General features: G+C 41.3%; 1 protein-coding gene across 1 annotated transcript in view; it reads left to right on the top strand.

Annotated features, from left to right (window-relative positions):
• Positions 1–17,734, top strand: part of LOC128741865 (fatty acyl-CoA reductase 1-like) — a 33,477-nt gene extending 15,743 nt beyond the window's left edge. Inside the window, exons 3-7 of the mRNA XM_053837968.1 lie at positions 13,270–13,518; positions 13,574–14,013; positions 14,075–14,139; positions 14,205–14,493; positions 16,250–17,734. Of these exons, the coding sequence (XP_053693943.1) occupies positions 13,270–13,518; positions 13,574–14,013; positions 14,075–14,139; positions 14,205–14,493; positions 16,250–16,478 (1,272 nt within the window). The 3' untranslated portion in view covers positions 16,479–17,734. The remainder of the gene's footprint in view (positions 1–13,269; positions 13,519–13,573; positions 14,014–14,074; positions 14,140–14,204; positions 14,494–16,249) is intronic.
• The last annotated feature ends 536 nt before the right edge of the window (positions 17,735–18,270 follow it).

Here is an 18,270-nt window from a genome sequence, read left to right as displayed (position 1 = left end):
TGGTATTTAGAGGGAATGGATTACATAGAAATTCAAAGCCATCCACAGTTTTTCTATTGGTCAAAAAAGGATTAACATCCTGCAATAATCGCTATCATGATTTCGGTTGGGTTCGATGATCCTGCGTTCGATAACCCAAAAGATTACAGTGCAAAAATCGTTCTCTTTTTGCTCCATCAGTTGCATAGGTATATGCCAAGATCATTTATCTGGTCAGGTCACACAAATGTTAGCAACTTGAATAATGATACAATGAATGACGTCCGAGATTAGCATCGCCTGTTTTTTCGAATATTCCGATCGTCAGAAATGGGCAAACGAACGTGACAGGCTAAGAATACGAATAAGCTTTTGCGAATGACAATTTGGTTTCTTATACATTCATGTCACTAACCGCAGACGTAATGGACTTTTTTATAATAGCAACATTTACGTCTATTGCCTGTCTCGATCCCCCTTGCGCTAAACGAACTTTGATAGTTTGGTAGAATGAGCGAAGCTCTCCGAAAATCAATTATTATTAGCCACGAACCTGACATTGGCTACACTTAAGACCTGGCACTTTATGCATGGACCCAACAAAAAAAATTACCCCGTGGTGTTTATTACAACTTCGTCGAGCGAAGTTAGGCAGGTGGAAATAACGGTTAAAGCGATACTTTAGACAACACCGCTTTTCGGGCTTTTTGTAGCTCGTTAATCATTTTACATCGCCGTCGTATGTTTTAACGCCGAATTTTGTATATGTGACTTATAGTCCAATTGGGGACACCTATTCAATCTTTGGCGCAGTTGGTAACAGCTTTCAAAATCGTTACGTAATGCCTTTCCAATGAAATGCTTGCAAATGCATCCAAAAGACCAATCAAAGATTCACTTGTGCATTTAACTTTGTTCATTTATTGCATTAGTTCATCGTTTCCATAGGAATAACACGCTAATAACAAACATTTTAGGCAATAAATGAATGCTATAAGTCAGCATTATTGAAATAATGAACTAAATCGACCAACAGATCTTTAGAAAAAATGTCGAAACTTTGATATAAGGTTTTCGAACTGTTATTAACCTTTGTTATTAACATAGAGGATAAATTATAAATTCAAACTATAAAGCTACCTACCTATCAAAAACTTGAAACTTTATGGTTTTTCTTGCGTATAATAGAGTTGTTAATCTAATGGAAAACTGAAACCTCGTTAAAATCCTTAACGAACCAGTTTAGTTACCGGTTGATGGTATTTCATATCAATATTGTGGGAAAACACAATCGGTCATCAAACCTGGCGACGAAAATTTCCGGCCGGAAAACACACGTTTTTGATATTTCCCTCTCCATAAAGCTCCATAATTTGGGATTAGTTGGTTTATCAGTCACTTTTGTTACAGTAATCGATCATTGGCGTCTTCCGGAACTCAAAACAACGTCATTTGACATACCGGTTTTCAAAATTTATCTTCAGATGATCCAAGGTAAACCGGGGTCTAAATCGTGAACTGCGCGCTGAGTAAACCGGTTGGGTGATTTAGTGTCGTTTATACCGAATATTTTAAATGCATTAGCTGGTCAATGAAGTTCATTCAGGGTATCAACAAAAACAATTAAAGTAGGCTCCAAACGGCGGCGTAGAAATTTATTGCAGTCCTATTTTTAACGCGTGTTTTTTGTAAACATTTGCAAACTAGCTTTGGTTTGAGAGCTTTGTGAACATTGGAAAGGATTTGTCTTTCATTTGCATTTCTAGGTGATAGTTTTGAAGGATATCGAATGGCAGTTCGTATCATTTTCGTGGTTGTTTACAAATGAGGGATAGCCATACGTTTCTATTGTGCCCTACTGCGCGCGTTACATGAATTTTTTGACATGAATTATGCATTCACGCGATATAAAAACATAGAATCCTATAGCTCACGTTTCTGTTTATCGTCGCTTTCATAACGTAGTTATCTATAGTTTTTTTTGCTTTAATATGTTGACAATGTAATTATGATGTTTTGCGTGCGATACTTGTCGCCTGGCACGTGATAAGAGCTCAAAAGCCTAATGTAAACAAACCCAGTAATATAGTTATTCTTTGCCGGATTAGCATGGAAAAATGACCTCTCCACAGGTTGGGCGTCTATAGTTAAAGGGACGTTGAGTAAATAATACTCGCTTTACTTTTAGTTTCTCAGCTAGCGGCTGATTGACCTCCATAAAACTATTGGATCTATCTAAGCTTTAACTTTATCACCTCGGACAAGAACATTCCATCGCCTTCAGGTACGCATGATAGAAACGATCCAATATAATTTCTATGTGACACAAAATACTCACCCTTGATCTTGTTTACAGCCATATTTGACATTCGTATCAATAGTGTAATTCGAACGAATTGAACAACAGCGTTTAAATCCGGTTGGCGCAAAACAGGGAAGTGAGCTGGTTAGAATTGATGCATACAAATATAAATAAACTGACTAATCGGGAACTAATACAAACAATAAATCATGTTAATATTCTTGTTCCCAATCCTTCCTTTCGCAGATCTTAATAATGTATATCGAAACTCAAAAGTATGTCCACTTTACAAAAATTAGTAGGTACATGTTACTAAAAACGCAAATTTTGAAATATATAATTTGCTTTTAAGAAAAAAAAGGACCTAAACGCGTCTTTGAGAATCCTGAGTAACCTATATTTTGACGTAGGACTACGTCTTACGGCAAGTTTTGAGATAGGGTGTCATTCCAAAAAATCGAAAAATGCGAGCGTCACGAAAAATGAAATGAAGCTCAGCGGTTTTCGATCGATTTTCAATATTCTTACACCAATCGATCGGAAAATCTTTTCAAATTTTCAACATTGAAAATCGATCGGAAAACCGCTGAGCTATTAGCGCTCAAAACCTATCATTTTTCGTGACGCTCGCATTTTTCGATTTTTTGGAATGACACCCTATCTCAAAACTTACCGTAAGACGTAGTCCTACGTCCAGGGATGGAAAAAATCACTTCTAGCGATCAAGATCATAGAAGCGATCAGATTCAGATTCATTGAGATCACTACTTGTAAGCGACAAACACTTTGTCGCGATCCGTGCAGATCGTGACAAACAGTGAATCTTTAGCATTGATCACAAGATTTTGTTCTCTGTGCGTGTGGCGATAACTCACAGATTTTATCAAAATCACTGATCTTCCATCCCTGCCTACGTCAAAAGGAAATTCTACAACCCCCTATAAACGCGCGACGACCCCACTAACATTGACGGGTTGAGTTATTTTGAGATACAAATTATGCCTCTTCCTTCGTCAGTTGTAGTTAACCAATGAACGAGAAATTTTAATCCAATTAGTTTTCTAATGGGACGACGCAACTGTATAGTCACTTCCTTCTTGCGTGCAATGTCACGTTTTACGACACGTGCGATGTATTGTAAGTAGCAAGTGTCTGTACGCTTTCATTGTCCCGTTAGACAACCAGTTAGATTAAACTTTCTCGTTCTGTGGTCGACTACAATAGACTTATAGTTCTGAAGAATAGACATTAAAGGCCCTATTCTGTAAGTAACATCGAGCATCTCGGCTCGAAAGTCACTGTCGAGTGTCGAGTGCGGAGAGAATGGGCAGCATAGGGGCTCTATGCACCACCAAATTAAAGCAAGCTCAGACGTCACTTGCTAACCGATTATTCAATAACTTTTTAGTGGTGGGCAGAGTAAAAGCGACTGCGACGCGACGCGACTTCGCTCACATGTCGCTAAATGCACAGTCCTACTTCGGGTGAAAAAGGGATACCGGATAACTACAGCAAGAAAAATCGCGTCACGTCGCAGATCGCTTGCACTCTGGCGGTGCCCTTACATAATACCCCAAGTAATACAATTTCAGCACTTTTAGTTGCATAAACTTATTTATGGCCATAATTGGTCATATATCGATTGCTACAACTGCTTTATAACAACTGTGTTAGTAGGGACCAAAAGTCGACTAGTCGAGGAAAATGACACTTGACGTAACTTACAGAATAGTAGTGAGAGCGGACAGGCCTGCATTTACATTGATTGTTTGTTTGAATCGTTTGAATAGTTGAGCATCATCTTCTATTGGAATTCCCTGCCCGGACGCAGAAGGACGCAGATAATTTACGCAGCTTTTAGCTGAGTAGTTTTTTCTGGATCCGAAGAAAAGATTCGGCATTATCCGTTCTACGATATTTATCAATTATATTTATTATATTTTCAAAAATACATTGCCTTGCTTTACCAGCCGAGCGCCGGGGTGGCTCTTGCCATATCAAGCATTCTTCTCCATTGCAATTGGCGACGAGTAGCTGAGGACCGAGTACAATGCAATTGGTTGCACATCTTAACATACGCAAGTCGGCTTCAACCTGGTCGATCCATCTAGCATGTTGGGCCCCTCTATTCCTGGGGCCGGTGGGGCTCTTGAAGAAAACGGATTTCACTGTATAGTCGTCCGACATCCTTGTGACGTGGCCGGCCCACCGTAGTCTCCCAACTTTCGCTATACGCTTACGCCACTCTCCGCTATCCGTTTGAACTTCGCCAAAAATAATCCGCAACACCTTTCGTTCAAATACGGCAAGCGCACGTATGTCTTCCGTAAGTAAAGTTACAGTCTGAAGTTCGTAGAGTACTACCGGTCTGATTAGCATTTTGTACATCGCTTCTGTAGCTTAGAAGCAGATTTGAAAAAATGCACAATGTTGGCTTTTTGGCTATTTTCATATATTATCTATACCTATAAAGAAGGATTTCTGTCTGTCTGTCTGTCTGTCTGTCTGTCTGTCTGTCTGTCTGTCTGTCTGTCTGTCTGTCTGTCTGTCTGTCTGTCTGTCTGTCTGTCTGTCTGTCTGTCTGTCTGTCTGTCTGTCTGTCTGTCTGTCTGTCTGTCTGTCTGTCTGTCTGTCTGTCTGTCTGTCTGTCTGTCTGTCTGTCTGTCTGTCTGTCTGTCTGTCTGTCTGTCTGTCTGTCTGTCTGTCTGTCTGTCTGTCTGTCTGTCTGTCTGTCTGTCTGTCTGTCTGTCTGTCTGTCTGTCTGTCTGTCTGTCTGTCTGTCTGTCTGTCTGTCTGTCTGTCTGTCTGTCTGTCTGTCTGTCTGTCTGTCTGTCTGTCTGTCTGTCTGTCTGTCTGTCTGTCTGTCTGTCTGTCTGTCTGTCTGTCTGTCTGTCTGTCTGTCTGTCTGTCTGTCTGTCTGTCTGTCTGTCTGTCTGTCTGTCTGTCTGTCTGTCTGTCTGTCTGTCTGTCTGTCTGTCTGTCTGTCTGTCTGTCTGTCTGTCTGTCTGTCTGTCTGTCTGTCTGTCTGTCTGTCTGTCTGTCTGTCTGTCTGTCTGTCTGTCTGTCTGTCTGTCTGTCTGTCTGTCTGTCTGTCTGTCTGTCTGTCTGTCTGTCTGTCTGTCTGTCTGTCTGTCTGTCTGTCTGTCTGTCTGTCTGTCTGTCTGTCTGTCTGTCTGTCTGTCTGTCTGTCTGTCTGTCTGTCTGTCTGTCTGTCTGTCTGTCTGTCTGTCTGTCTGTCTGTCTGTCTGTCTGTCTGTCTGTCTGTCTGTCTGTCTGTCTGTCTGTCTGTCTGTCTGTCTGTCTGTCTGTCTGTCTGTCTGTCTGTCTGTCTGTCTGTCTGTCTGTCTGTCTGTCTGTCTGTCTGTCTGTCTGTCTGTCTGTCTGTCTGTCTGTCTGTCTGTCTGTCTGTCTGTCTGTCTGTCTGTCTGTCTGTCTGTCTGTCTGTCTGTCTGTCTGTCTGTCTGTCTGTCTGTCTGTCTGTCTGTCTGTCTGTCTGTCTGTCTGTCTGTCTGTCTGTCTGTCTGTCTGTCTGTCTGTCTGTCTGTCTGTCTGTCTGTCTGTCTGTCTGTCTGTCTGTCTGTCTGTCTGTCTGTCTGTCTGTCTGTCTGTCTGTCTGTCTGTCTGTCTGTCTGTCTGTCTGTCTGTCTGTCTGTCTGTCTGTCTGTCTGTCTGTCTGTCTGTCTGTCTGTCTGTCTGTCTGTCTGTCTGTCTGTCTGTCTGTCTGTCTGTCTGTCTGTCTGTCTGTCTGTCTGTCTGTCTGTCTGTCTGTCTGTCTGTCTGTCTGTCTGTCTGTCTGTCTGTCTGTCTGTCTGTCTGTCTGTCTGTCTGTCTGTCTGTCTGTCTGTCTGTCTGTCTGTCTGTCTGTCTGTCTGTCTGTCTGTCTGTCTGTCTGTCTGTCTGTCTGTCTGTCTGTCTGTCTGTCTGTCTGTCTGTCTGTCTGTCTGTCTGTCTGTCTGTCTGTCTGTCTGTCTGTCTGTCTGTCTGTCTGTCTGTCTGTCTGTCTGTCTGTCTGTCTGTCTGTCTGTCTGTCTGTCTGTCTGTCTGTCTGTCTGTCTGTCTGTCTGTCTGTCTGTCTGTCTGTCTGTCTGTCTGTCTGTCTGTCTGTCTGTCTGTCTGTCTGTCTGTCTGTCTGTCTGTCTGTCTGTCTGTCTGTCTGTCTGTCTGTCTGTCTGTCTGTCTGTCTGTCTGTCTGTCTGTCTGTCTGTCTGTCTGTCTGTCTGTCTGTCTGTCTGTCTGTCTGTCTGTCTGTCTGTCTGTCTGTCTGTCTGTCTGTCTGTCTGTCTGTCTGTCTGTCTGTCTGTCTGTCTGTCTGTCTGTCTGTCTGTCTGTCTGTCTGTCTGTCTGTCTGTCTGTCTGTCTGTCTGTCTGTCTGTCTGTCTGTCTGTCTGTCTGTCTGTCTGTCTGTCTGTCTGTCTGTCTGTCTGTCTGTCTGTCTGTCTGTCTGTCTGTCTGTCTGTCTGTCTGTCTGTCTGTCTGTCTGTCTGTCTGTCTGTCTGTCTGTCTGTCTGTCTGTCTGTCTGTCTGTCTGTCTGTCTGTCTGTCTGTCTGTCTGTCTGTCTGTCTGTCTGTCTGTCTGTCTGTCTGTCTGTCTGTCTGTCTGTCTGTCTGTCTGTCTGTCTGTCTGTCTGTCTGTCTGTCTGTCTGTCTGTCTGTCTGTCTGTCTGTCTGTCTGTCTGTCTGTCTGTCTGTCTGTCTGTCTGTCTGTCTGTCTGTCTGTCTGTCTGTCTGTCTGTCTGTCTGTCTGTCTGTCTGTCTGTCTGTCTGTCTGTCTGTCTGTCTGTCTGTCTGTCTGTCTGTCTGTCTGTCTGTCTGTCTGTCTGTCTGTCTGTCTGTCTGTCTGTCTGTCTGTCTGTCTGTCTGTCTGTCTGTCTGTCTGTCTGTCTGTCTGTCTGTCTGTCTGTCTGTCTGTCTGTCTGTCTGTCTGTCTGTCTGTCTGTCTGTCTGTCTGTCTGTCTGTCTGTCTGTCTGTCTGTCTGTCTGTCTGTCTGTCTGTCTGTCTGTCTGTCTGTCTGTCTGTCTGTCTGTCTGTCTGTCTGTCTGTCTGTCTGTCTGTCTGTCTGTCTGTCTGTCTGTCTGTCTGTCTGTCTGTCTGTCTGTCTGTCTGTCTGTCTGTCTGTCTGTCTGTCTGTCTGTCTGTCTGTCTGTCTGTCTGTCTGTCTGTCTGTCTGTCTGTCTGTCTGTCTGTCTGTCTGTCTGTCTGTCTGTCTGTCTGTCTGTCTGTCTGTCTGTCTGTCTGTCTGTCTGTCTGTCTGTCTGTCTGTCTGTCTGTCTGTCTGTCTGTCTGTCTGTCTGTCTGTCTGTCTGTCTGTCTGTCTGTCTGTCTGTCTGTCTGTCTGTCTGTCTGTCTGTCTGTCTGTCTGTCTGTCTGTCTGTCTGTCTGTCTGTCTGTCTGTCTGTCTGTCTGTCTGTCTGTCTGTCTGTCTGTCTGTCTGTCTGTCTGTCTGTCTGTCTGTCTGTCTGTCTGTCTGTCTGTCTGTCTGTCTGTCTGTCTGTCTGTCTGTCTGTCTGTCTGTCTGTCTGTCTGTCTGTCTGTCTGTCTGTCTGTCTGTCTGTCTGTCTGTCTGTCTGTCTGTCTGTCTGTCTGTCTGTCTGTCTGTCTGTCTGTCTGTCTGTCTGTCTGTCTGTCTGTCTGTCTGTCTGTCTGTCTGTCTGTCTGTCTGTCTGTCTGTCTGTCTGTCTGTCTGTCTGTCTGTCTGTCTGTCTGTCTGTCTGTCTGTCTGTCTGTCTGTCTGTCTGTCTGTCTGTCTGTCTGTCTGTCTGTCTGTCTGTCTGTCTGTCTGTCTGTCTGTCTGTCTGTCTGTCTGTCTGTCTGTCTGTCTGTCTGTCTGTCTGTCTGTCTGTCTGTCTGTCTGTCTGTCTGTCTGTCTGTCTGTCTGTCTGTCTGTCTGTCTGTCTGTCTGTCTGTCTGTCTGTCTGTCTGTCTGTCTGTCTGTCTGTCTGTCTGTCTGTCTGTCTGTCTGTCTGTCTGTCTGTCTGTCTGTCTGTCTGTCTGTCTGTTTCCATACAAATTTCCTCATAACTCGAGAACTAATCAAGCAAATGGAACCAAATTTGGCATGTGAAGGTTTTCGAGGGCAAGAAAATTTTCTATGTTGAATTAGGACCCCTCCTCACTTTAAGAGGGGGGGCTCCTGTACAAATGAAATACCAATTTCCTCATAACTCGAGAACTAATCAAGCAAATGGAACCAAATTTGGCATGTGTGTGTTTTTGAAGACAAATTTTTTTTCTATGATGAATTGGGACCCCTCCCCACTTTAAGAGGGGGGGGGGCTCCTATACAAACGAAATACAAATTTCCTTATAACTCGAGAGCTAATCCAGCAAATGGAACCAAATTTGGCATGTAGGTGTTTTTGGAGGCAAGAATGTTTTCTATGATGAATAAGAACCTCTCCCCACTTTAGGAGGGGGGGCTCCTATACAAATGAAATACAAATTTCCTCATAACTCGAGAACTAATCAAGCAAATAGAACCAAATTTGGCATGTGGGTGTTTTCGGTGACAAGAATTTATTCTATGGTAAATTGAGACCCCTCCCTCTTTATAAGGGGAATTGTAACTCCTCTCTCCTTTAAGAGGGGGGGCTTCCATACAAATTTCCTCATAACTCGAGAACTAATCAAGCAAATGGAACCAACTTTGGCATGTGAAGGTTTTCGAGGGCAAGAAAATTTTCTACGGTGAATTAGGACCCCTCCCCACTCTAAGAGGGGGGGCTCCTGTACAAATGAAATACAAATTTCATCCTAACTCGAGAACTAATCAAGCAAATAGAACAACATTTGGCATGTGGGTGTTTTTTTTGGTGACAAGAATTTATTCTATGGTGAATTGAGACCTCTCCCCTCTTTATAAGAGGAATTATAACTCCTCTCCCCTTTAAGAGGGGGGACTTCCATACAAATTTCCTCATAACTCGAGAACTAATCAAGCAAATGCAACCAAATTTGGCATGTGAAGGTTTTCGAGAGCAAGAAAATTTTTTATGGTGAATTAGGACCCCTCCCCACTTTAAGAGGAGGGGCTCCTGTACAAATGAAATACAAATTTCCTCATAACTCGAGAACTAATCAAGCGAATTGAACCAAATTTGGCATGTGTGTGTTTTTGGAAACAATTTTTTTTTCAATGATGAATTGGGACCCCTCCCCACTTTAGGAGGGGGGGTCCTATACAAACGAAATACAAATTTCCTCATAACTCGAGAACTAATCCAGCAAATGGAACCAAATTTGGCGTGTAGGTGTTTTTGGAGGCAAGAATTTTTTCTGTGATGAATTAGGACCTCTTCCCACATTAGGAGGGGGGGTTCCAATACAAATGAAATACAAATTTCCCCATAACTCGAGAACTAATCAAGCAAATAGAACCAAATTCGGCATGTGGAGGTTTTTGGAGGCAAAAATATTTTCTACGGTGAATTAGGATCCTTCCACACTTCAAGAGAGGGGGCTTCTACACAAATGAAATACAAATTTCCTCATAATTCGAGAACTAATCAAGCAAATGAAACCATATTTGGCATGTGGGTGTTTTTGGAGGCAACCATTTTTCCCATGATGAATTAGGACTTCTTACCTTTTTAGGAGGGGGGGGGGGCTCCCATTCAAACGAAATACAAATTTGCTCATAACTTTAGAACTAATCAAGCAAATGGAACCAAATTTGGCATGTGAGAGTTTTAGATGGCAGAATTTTTTTTTCTGTGGTGTATTACGACCCCTTTCCCTTTTAAGAGGGTGGGCTCCCATACAAATGAAATACAAATTTCCTTATAATTTGAGTACTAATCAAGCAAATGGAACCAAATTTAGCATGTAGGAGATTTTTGAGTCTTGAATTTATTTTATGATAGTTAGAGACCTCTCACCCCTGTGGTAGGGGGATATGGACTCTCATACAAATAAAACAGAAATTTTTGCGAAACTTAAAAACTAATCCAACTCGAGAAATTCGAGACTCTTCCATAAAACATTAATCAATAACAAGACCACAAAAACTATCTATAGTAACACTAGATCATTCAGGACGAGCCGGTCGCGAGTGTTGCCGGTGACCCGCCGTCGGAAGCGCCGCCCACTGGGGGGCTTGCAAAACTCGAGAAGTGACAAAGATCATACGAGATTCATGATTTATGTACAACACAGGTTAATTTGTGGCAATACGAAGTTTGTCGGGTCAGCTAGTAGTAATATAATCGAAAGTATGTCAAGTATTGAAAGCAGCTAACAGAAGTAACTCTTTGAGTGATTCTTTGATTCTTCACTTTAAGAATTGCTGCGTCACATCACATGCATGAATATTCCTCGTTTTCATACAAGACTTCAGTTTTGAGTGTAGGCTTAGTTACCGATATAATCGATTGTGAGGAAGGAGTGGTTGCTCTTTTTTACGAACTCATTTTACGTTCAGGACATCAATTTGGTTTAGCTTTAATGTTCAAATGATAACATTAATTGAAGGCGAATGGTATTTTTACACTTTCTCAAAATTGATTCCTTTCAGGACATCAACTTGGTCTAAGTTTAATCGAAGCAAATATTTCTTTACCTATTGGACGGGAAAACCTTGTCACTTCAATTCTAATATCGAGGTTGAACTCGCAAGTGTATAAACTTGTCGTCGCGGGCCTGGGAAGCAAAATCATGATATGGTGAATCGTTAATTCTTGCCAGTGATTGATATTTATGCAATGGAGTTATATGCGAGGGGAGCGAAGAGTGGTGGAGAGGAGCAAGATGTTTGGAATTTGTTATTGTTGATCACCTACGTAATATATTTTTTTCGATGTTGTCAAAAGGAGGGCCACGAAAGCACTCATCATCAATATATAAATGCTAGCTAACTTATCCTCTACTAAAACGCCTGATAATGTTCGCTAAAACATTCAACTTTCCACCTCGAACAACAAAGTTTCCAGAACGGTACTTAATGTTATTATAAATTATAAATTGAGCAGTTTTAATAATTTCCTCTCTGTCCATTTTGCCGTTACACACACTTTATCTATATAAGATTTTTCGCACAATGCTGGCGCACTGTATTTACCGAAGGTCATAGGTTTAAAAAATGTTTAATTAACCACGTCGTGGGTGAAATATAAGCTTGCTATGATGCACACTGTTCTGCAAATTCAGCAAATTTGCAATTTTTATAGTTGGACAGTGTGTCAAGAAGTGCTAAGCGTTAGCTGCCGATTAAATAATGTAATGTATAATCTATTATATAATCTTTAACTCCCTTACTAAGAAAGAGCAACATTGGTAGCACAGAAACAATTTCCATACTCAAAAATTCGAAGCGATTTTGAGCAGCTAAATACAAAATGGCTGTCAGGAGAAACCCCGACAAAACATCCAGGGTGGCCAGAAAGCTTTTAAAAATAATCATATGACAGTTGTATGATTTTCTTTATAGGGTAAATATGAATTATTTTTGTTAACATCTGTTTTTAAACTCCTTTGGTTAACATCTCTCAAATATGAAAGGTATTTCTTTGGTTAATTATAATAATTTTGTTACATAAAGTGCGTGACAATTCATTTTATTCGGCATCAATTATCAGTGCACTAAGTATTTCATAAAATTTTCAATGTTTAATTAGTCTGATGCATATGAGTGACGAATCATGCAATGATGACTTGGTAAATATTAAATATTGAAATAAAATATTTCCAATTTAAATTCTACATTGATATCGATTAGATTTTAGTCTCTTTGTGCTTCAACGGTAGTGACAAAAGTGAAACCTCCTAATCTTCTTAAACATTTAATGGTGAATTAAAACCTCTAATTACGACTGCGATTACATTTTTTTCCTCGCGGCGAAACCCATTATCGAAAGCAACAAGTATATTTATCTACTACTCTGTTGCATCATTGACTATTTTAGTATTCAGTTACGGGCCGGCAGCTCACGTGCAGCACCGTGATTATCGATATCGGTCCACAAGTTCTTCCACGCGGTAGTAAAAAACGATTAAGTTTTCTGGGCTGGAATTTATCACGATCATCACTGCAAGGCAATGTTTTGTTGTGCTTATTAAGAAATTGATATCGAAAATTTCATAGCCAATCACTAACAGTTGATCGAGATCGTATTAGGCTCCCGATGCTAGCACGCAACCTATTATTTTCCTATCAGAATCACTTGAATAATGCGAAGATCATTAATTATTAGACACACTAGGGCTATGCGGTTTTGATAGATACTTAACAAGGCAAAACATAAATTATGATCAAGATATTATTGTTCGGAAGCAATAACCATTCGAATAAACGTTACGCTATGTAGAATCCGAATGGAAACAATGCTCGACCTAATAAATTTATTGTTTTGTCTTAAAACACATGCCGAGACATTTTTGATACATTTTAACATCTAAAGTATCGTTGCGATTGTGAGGACTTCCGTAATGGTGCAACAACGGTCTTTACTGAGTCATACTCTGCGATATCATCGGTAGGGGTTAGCAACTCGCTTCAACCAGTTTTTAAGGGACCTGTTTCAGAATGGATTAATAAGATATGATGTATCATACGGTACATCCATATATACCGGTTTACGAATCTGCTATACCCTTGACCCAGCGAAAGAAAGGAAGAAAGTGGCCGGTATCAAACGAAACACGTGATCTTCAGCTGTATTCCTTCTATGGCAATAGCAACCGGTTTGTTGTCAGTCGATGGCGAATACCTGTTCCAAATAATGGGAGATTGCTTGCATGTGTTTTGTGGTAGATCAAGCACCTATAGATATGAAGATGCATAACAACTTTTTGTCTCGTCTTCTCCCACAATCCTATTAAAAATCTGTGACTGTCAAGTGCGCGAAATAAATAGATTTAGGCTTCGTTTTCTGATATTTCATCAGCAAATTCGAGATTTTCAAACTATTCTTGACTAAACAATGTCCCTTTTTGTGTATCACTTGATTCCTACATTTAGTACTTCATTGATCTATCCAATACAATTTTAATTTAGGTATTTAATAGACTTACGGCTAAATCTCCGGAGTACAAGGAACGAATCAAAGTTGTGGAAGGTGATCTCGAAAGGAAAGGTCTCGGTCTAACTCAGGAGAGTGCGGAGTACCTACAGGAACATGTAAACGTCATTCTTCACATCGCCGCTACCGTCAAATTTGACGAGGAGATCGTTAAATCCATCACGCTGAATTTGGGCGGAACGAAAGAGGCCTTGGAGATCGGCAAAAGTTGTAAGAATTTACAGGTTTGTTGAATAGAATTTCGAATTCGAGAGTTAGTGGTAATTAATTTGGTTTCAGAGTTTTATCTACGTGTCCACGGCTTATTCACATAGCTATCGGGATCACATCGAAGAGCATATATATCCATTGGACATGGATCCGGAAAAGATCCTAGCTAATATGGATGATGAAAAAATGAGAGGAGAAGTCTACAAATATTCGCTCAAGTGGCCCAACACTTACACATTCACGAAAGCATTGGCAGAGGTTATTTGTCAAAACTATCGTCAATACTTTCCGGTGGCGGTGGTCCGACCATCCTGCGTAATGCCAGCACTGGACGAACCCATGCCCGGCTGGTGTGATAGTATATATGGGTCTAATGGGACATTTATTGGCTGGTACTATGGATTGATTCGGACGAGCCAAATCGATACACAAGTACAGATCGATACTGTTCCGGTGGATTATGTTTGCAACACAATCATTGCCGTAGGATGGAAGACTTTTGTCACAAAGTAAGCACTTGAAATATTTTGTTATAAAAATTGCATTATTTATTGTTCGATATCATTGCAGAGAGCAGGAGAAAGAACTTCTCATATATAATTGCACAAGTTCCACGGATAATCCTCTAACGTTTGGTAATAGTCAATTCTGATAGAATGTTCTATATAGCAATTATATCGCTTTATTCTCTCGTTTACAGATGAACGACGCCACGAGTGTGAAAAGGTAATAAGAAAGTACCCGTTGGAAACCGGAATCTATCGACCGATTACGGTTTGTACCACTAGCGAAACGATGTTCCGGATTTATTCGCTGTTTCTGCACTACCTGCCGGCGTTTATCGTGGACACGGCACTAAGGCTTCGCGGAGAAAAACCGCGGCTAGTGAGCACATACCAAAAACTAGACAAAGTGGTCGAAACGGTGAAAAAGTTTGCGTTCACAACATTTCTCTTCGACAACCAGAATATGCGGGAATTGTATATTGAGTGAGTATACTATTACTTACTTACTTAATTGGCCTAACGTCTTACGACAAGGCCTGCACAGTATAATTTCTCCAACTATTTCGGTCCATGGTCTCCAGTTCCGCGGGCCCCCAGTGCTCGCCAGATCTCGCTCCACCTGGTCTTGCCACCTAGCTCGCTGTGCTCCTCTTCGGCTTGTTCCTACCGGATTTGATGCGGAAACCATTTTTGCAGGATAGTTGTCCGGCATTCTAGCAACATGTCCTGCCCAACGTATCTGTCCAGCTTTAAACACTTTCTGAATACTTGGTTCGCCGTAGAGACGCGCGAGCTCGTGGTTCATTCTTCGCCTCCATACACCGTTCTCTTGCACTCCGCCAAAGATGGTTCTTAGTACTCGCCGCTCGAAAAGCAGTGTCCACGTTTCGTGCCCGTTGAGGACAACCGGTCTAATTAGCGTTTTGTACAGTGTGCACTTTGTACGGGGGCTCTAATTGTTCGGCCGCAAGTGTTTGTGGAGTCCTTAGTAGGCCCGACTTCCGCTGATAATACGTCTTTTAATCTCACGGCTGGTATTGTGGTCCTCTGTTTCCAGTGAGCCAAGGTATACGACCTCGTCGACTACCTCGAACTCATCCCCCTCGATTACCACGGTACTGCCCAAGCGGGCCCTGTCGCGCTCGGTCCCGCCTGCCAGCATATACTTCGTTTTAGACGTATTTATCTTCAATCCAATCTTCTCTGCCTCGCGTTTTAGTCTGGTGTACTGATCTTCCACCGCCTCAAATGTTCTGCCGTCAACATCCACGTCGTCAGCAAAGCAGATAAATTGGCTGGATTTATTGAAAATCTTGCCCCGTATTTCGATCACCGCTCGTCTCATAACACCTTCAAGCGCAATGTTGAATAACAGGCAGGAAAGACCATCTCCTTGTCGAAGTCCCCTGCGAGATTCGAATGGGTCCGACAATTCACCCGGGATTCTCACACAGCACTGGATTCCATCCATCGTAGCCATGATAAGTCTGGTAAGCTTACCCGGAAAGCCGTTTTCGTCCAAAATTTTCCCTAGCTCTTGTCGGTTTACGCTATCATTGCGGTTTTGAAGTCGATGAACAGGTGGTGCGTGGAGACTCGGAATTCGCGGCACTTCTGGAGGATCTGCCGCAGCGTGAAGATTTGGTCCGTTGTTGACCGACCCTCCACGAAGCCGGCCTGGTAACTTCCCACAAATCTATTGGCTATTGGCGATAGTCGATGAAAGATGACTTGGGGCAGCACTTTGTAGGCGGCATTCAGGATAGTGATTGCTCGGTAGTTCTCACAATCCAGCTTATCGCCTTTCTTGTAGATAGGGCAGATAACCCCGTCTTTCCACTCCTCCGGTTGTCGTTCCGTATCCCAAATCTTGACAATTAGTTGATGCTTGCTACACCAATGTGGTCACTTCCTCCACTATCATAGTCTTCCGCCTGCACGCCATTCAGCTGTTCATCGTAGTGCTGCTTCCACCTTTCGATCACCGCACGGTCGTCAGTCAAGATACCTCCATCTTTATCTCTGCACATTTCGGGCCGCGGAACAAAGCCTTTGCGAGATTCGTTGAGTCTCTGATAAAAGTATACTATATTATAGTTATATATTCTATTGAAGAAGATTTAAATAGGTTTAAAAAATCTCATCTCAAGATTCCATTAGTTTTTTTTGGTTTAAAACTGAAATAATAAAAATGGTATGGTAGTTGAATTTAACCATTTTCTTCCGCTTAAATTTCCAGAATGAATTCGACGGACCATCGGCACTATCCGTGCGACAACCGGACCTACAGCTGGCGGCTTTATTTCGAACGAATCATTCCAGGTCTGAAGAAAAATTTCTTCAAGGAGGACCTTAACAATGTCGAGAGAGCTCGTCAGATTCTCCGAAACAAGGAACTGGCCGTCAATAGTGTTCTGGCAGTAGTTTTTGGACTAATAGTGCTTCAATTATATTATCTTTTTTTCTGAAAGTGTGTCCATCGATAAATGCGTGTATGTAAATAAATATGATCTGACACAGATTTTCGGACTGATTGCGAACTTTATAATAATAATAATGGCTGGTTAGGCAAAAGTGAAGTTCTACAAGAAACAGTGTGTTTAGGAGGAACTTATTAAATGACTCGTACGACCTAGAAGTGGTGTGTACAGTGGAATACGGCTAGGGTAGAATATATCACCTAAGGTAGCTGGAATTAGGTTGAACTTGGTTCAGTCGAGTGATTCATTAGGAATAGTTACCCTGTTTGTGTGGCATGGAATGCTCGAAGACATTTGGATTAAAAAAAAAGATCAGAAACATAATGTCAGACGAAATTGTATTGCTCTGGACTAAAACTGACAATAAGTTTTAATACTGTCTCGAGGAAGAAACGACATTGATTTCAAGAAACCAAACTAGCCAAAATTACAAAACAGATTAATTTTATAAAAGGACACTGGCTCTTATTTTAGGAAAGCTCATGAGAAGTAGTCGTTATATAAATAAGTGAATAACAAGAAAACAATTGGAAACTATAAAAAATTGGTGCAACTAGTTTGAATTTTTCCGTTCAATACAGCATATAAAAAAAAGTATTACCACTCACTACAGATGAATCGAGTCAAATGTGTTTCATCCATATTTATCTATTACAAATTGCGAGCGTATGTTAATGCAAAGTTAAAGCAAAACCACCTGATATTGCCATTAGACTTTCTTTAGCATTTTATGCAAAATAGTATACGATCAATAAACATCAGTGATTTTTTTAAATTACGTGGTATTGGTTGTAGCTGTAGTTGTAGTAGTGTAACTACTATTAATTTCATTTGTACATACTTAGTTAAAAAAAATTTCAATTATTTTATGATTTTCAATGACGCCCTTACGGCATTCTCAATGCAGTGCTATTCCCAAACTTCACGCAACAAAAATGAAAAATGTTCTGAATAACCGTTCCTATTTATTAAAATGCAAGAAAGTATTTTACGTTTTATAGGAAATCAGTTTAGACAAAATTGTGAAGAAGCCGTGTTTATTCATTGGCGTGAATCATTTTAAAGATAAAATAACTTCAAAATCACTTTAACTTGTAAGATCGCAATACCATTCCCTTTCAAAGTAACAATCAGTAGTTCAACGACGCTGAAATCTAAAACAGCAGGGAAATCCTATCAAAGCGCAAAGAAATGGTGGCCTCTTCCAACAAAGCATATCAGAAATAAGTTTCAAGTGGTTTCAGTTCAATAGATTACATTCATTTCTGTATATTGTCATGTTTTATTACAAGTAATACCAAGCAAGAATTAAAACGAATCCGAACAATATCAATATCTTAATATTGTTACTAGGGTTGCCAAGTCCGAAAATTTCAAAAACCGGTCGGTCGGTCCTGTCTTCAAAAATTGCGGGGTGGCGGGGGGGTGGGGGGTTATGGCTGCATATTACTAGAGGATTTGCCTGGAATGTGTAATGTGCGGTAATTATTATTATTTAGGTAGTCGTGGAATCGAAAGAACATTGCATGGATGATTGAAGATACCAGAAGACAACTAGTTGCTTCTGGTGCTGGTGGACAATTTAAGGTATATTACCGCCAGAAGCAAAGTATTGTCACTTGAAAACTGGCTATCTTCAATGATCCACTGCTCAGGATTGCTAATAAATTTATCAGAAAATTTAACACATCAGGAAAAAAGTACAAATCCGGCTTCCTATGTCGGAAAACCGGCCTTTTTGCAGGATTGACCGGCCACCGGCTTTGCAGTTGAAAAACCG

This window comes from Sabethes cyaneus, chromosome 3 (assembly GCF_943734655.1).
Source record: "Sabethes cyaneus chromosome 3, idSabCyanKW18_F2, whole genome shotgun sequence".
Taxonomy (NCBI): Eukaryota; Metazoa; Arthropoda; class Insecta; order Diptera; family Culicidae; genus Sabethes; species Sabethes cyaneus.
Note: the sequence above shows the minus strand (reverse complement) of the source record. Positions and strands in the feature narration are given on the sequence as shown.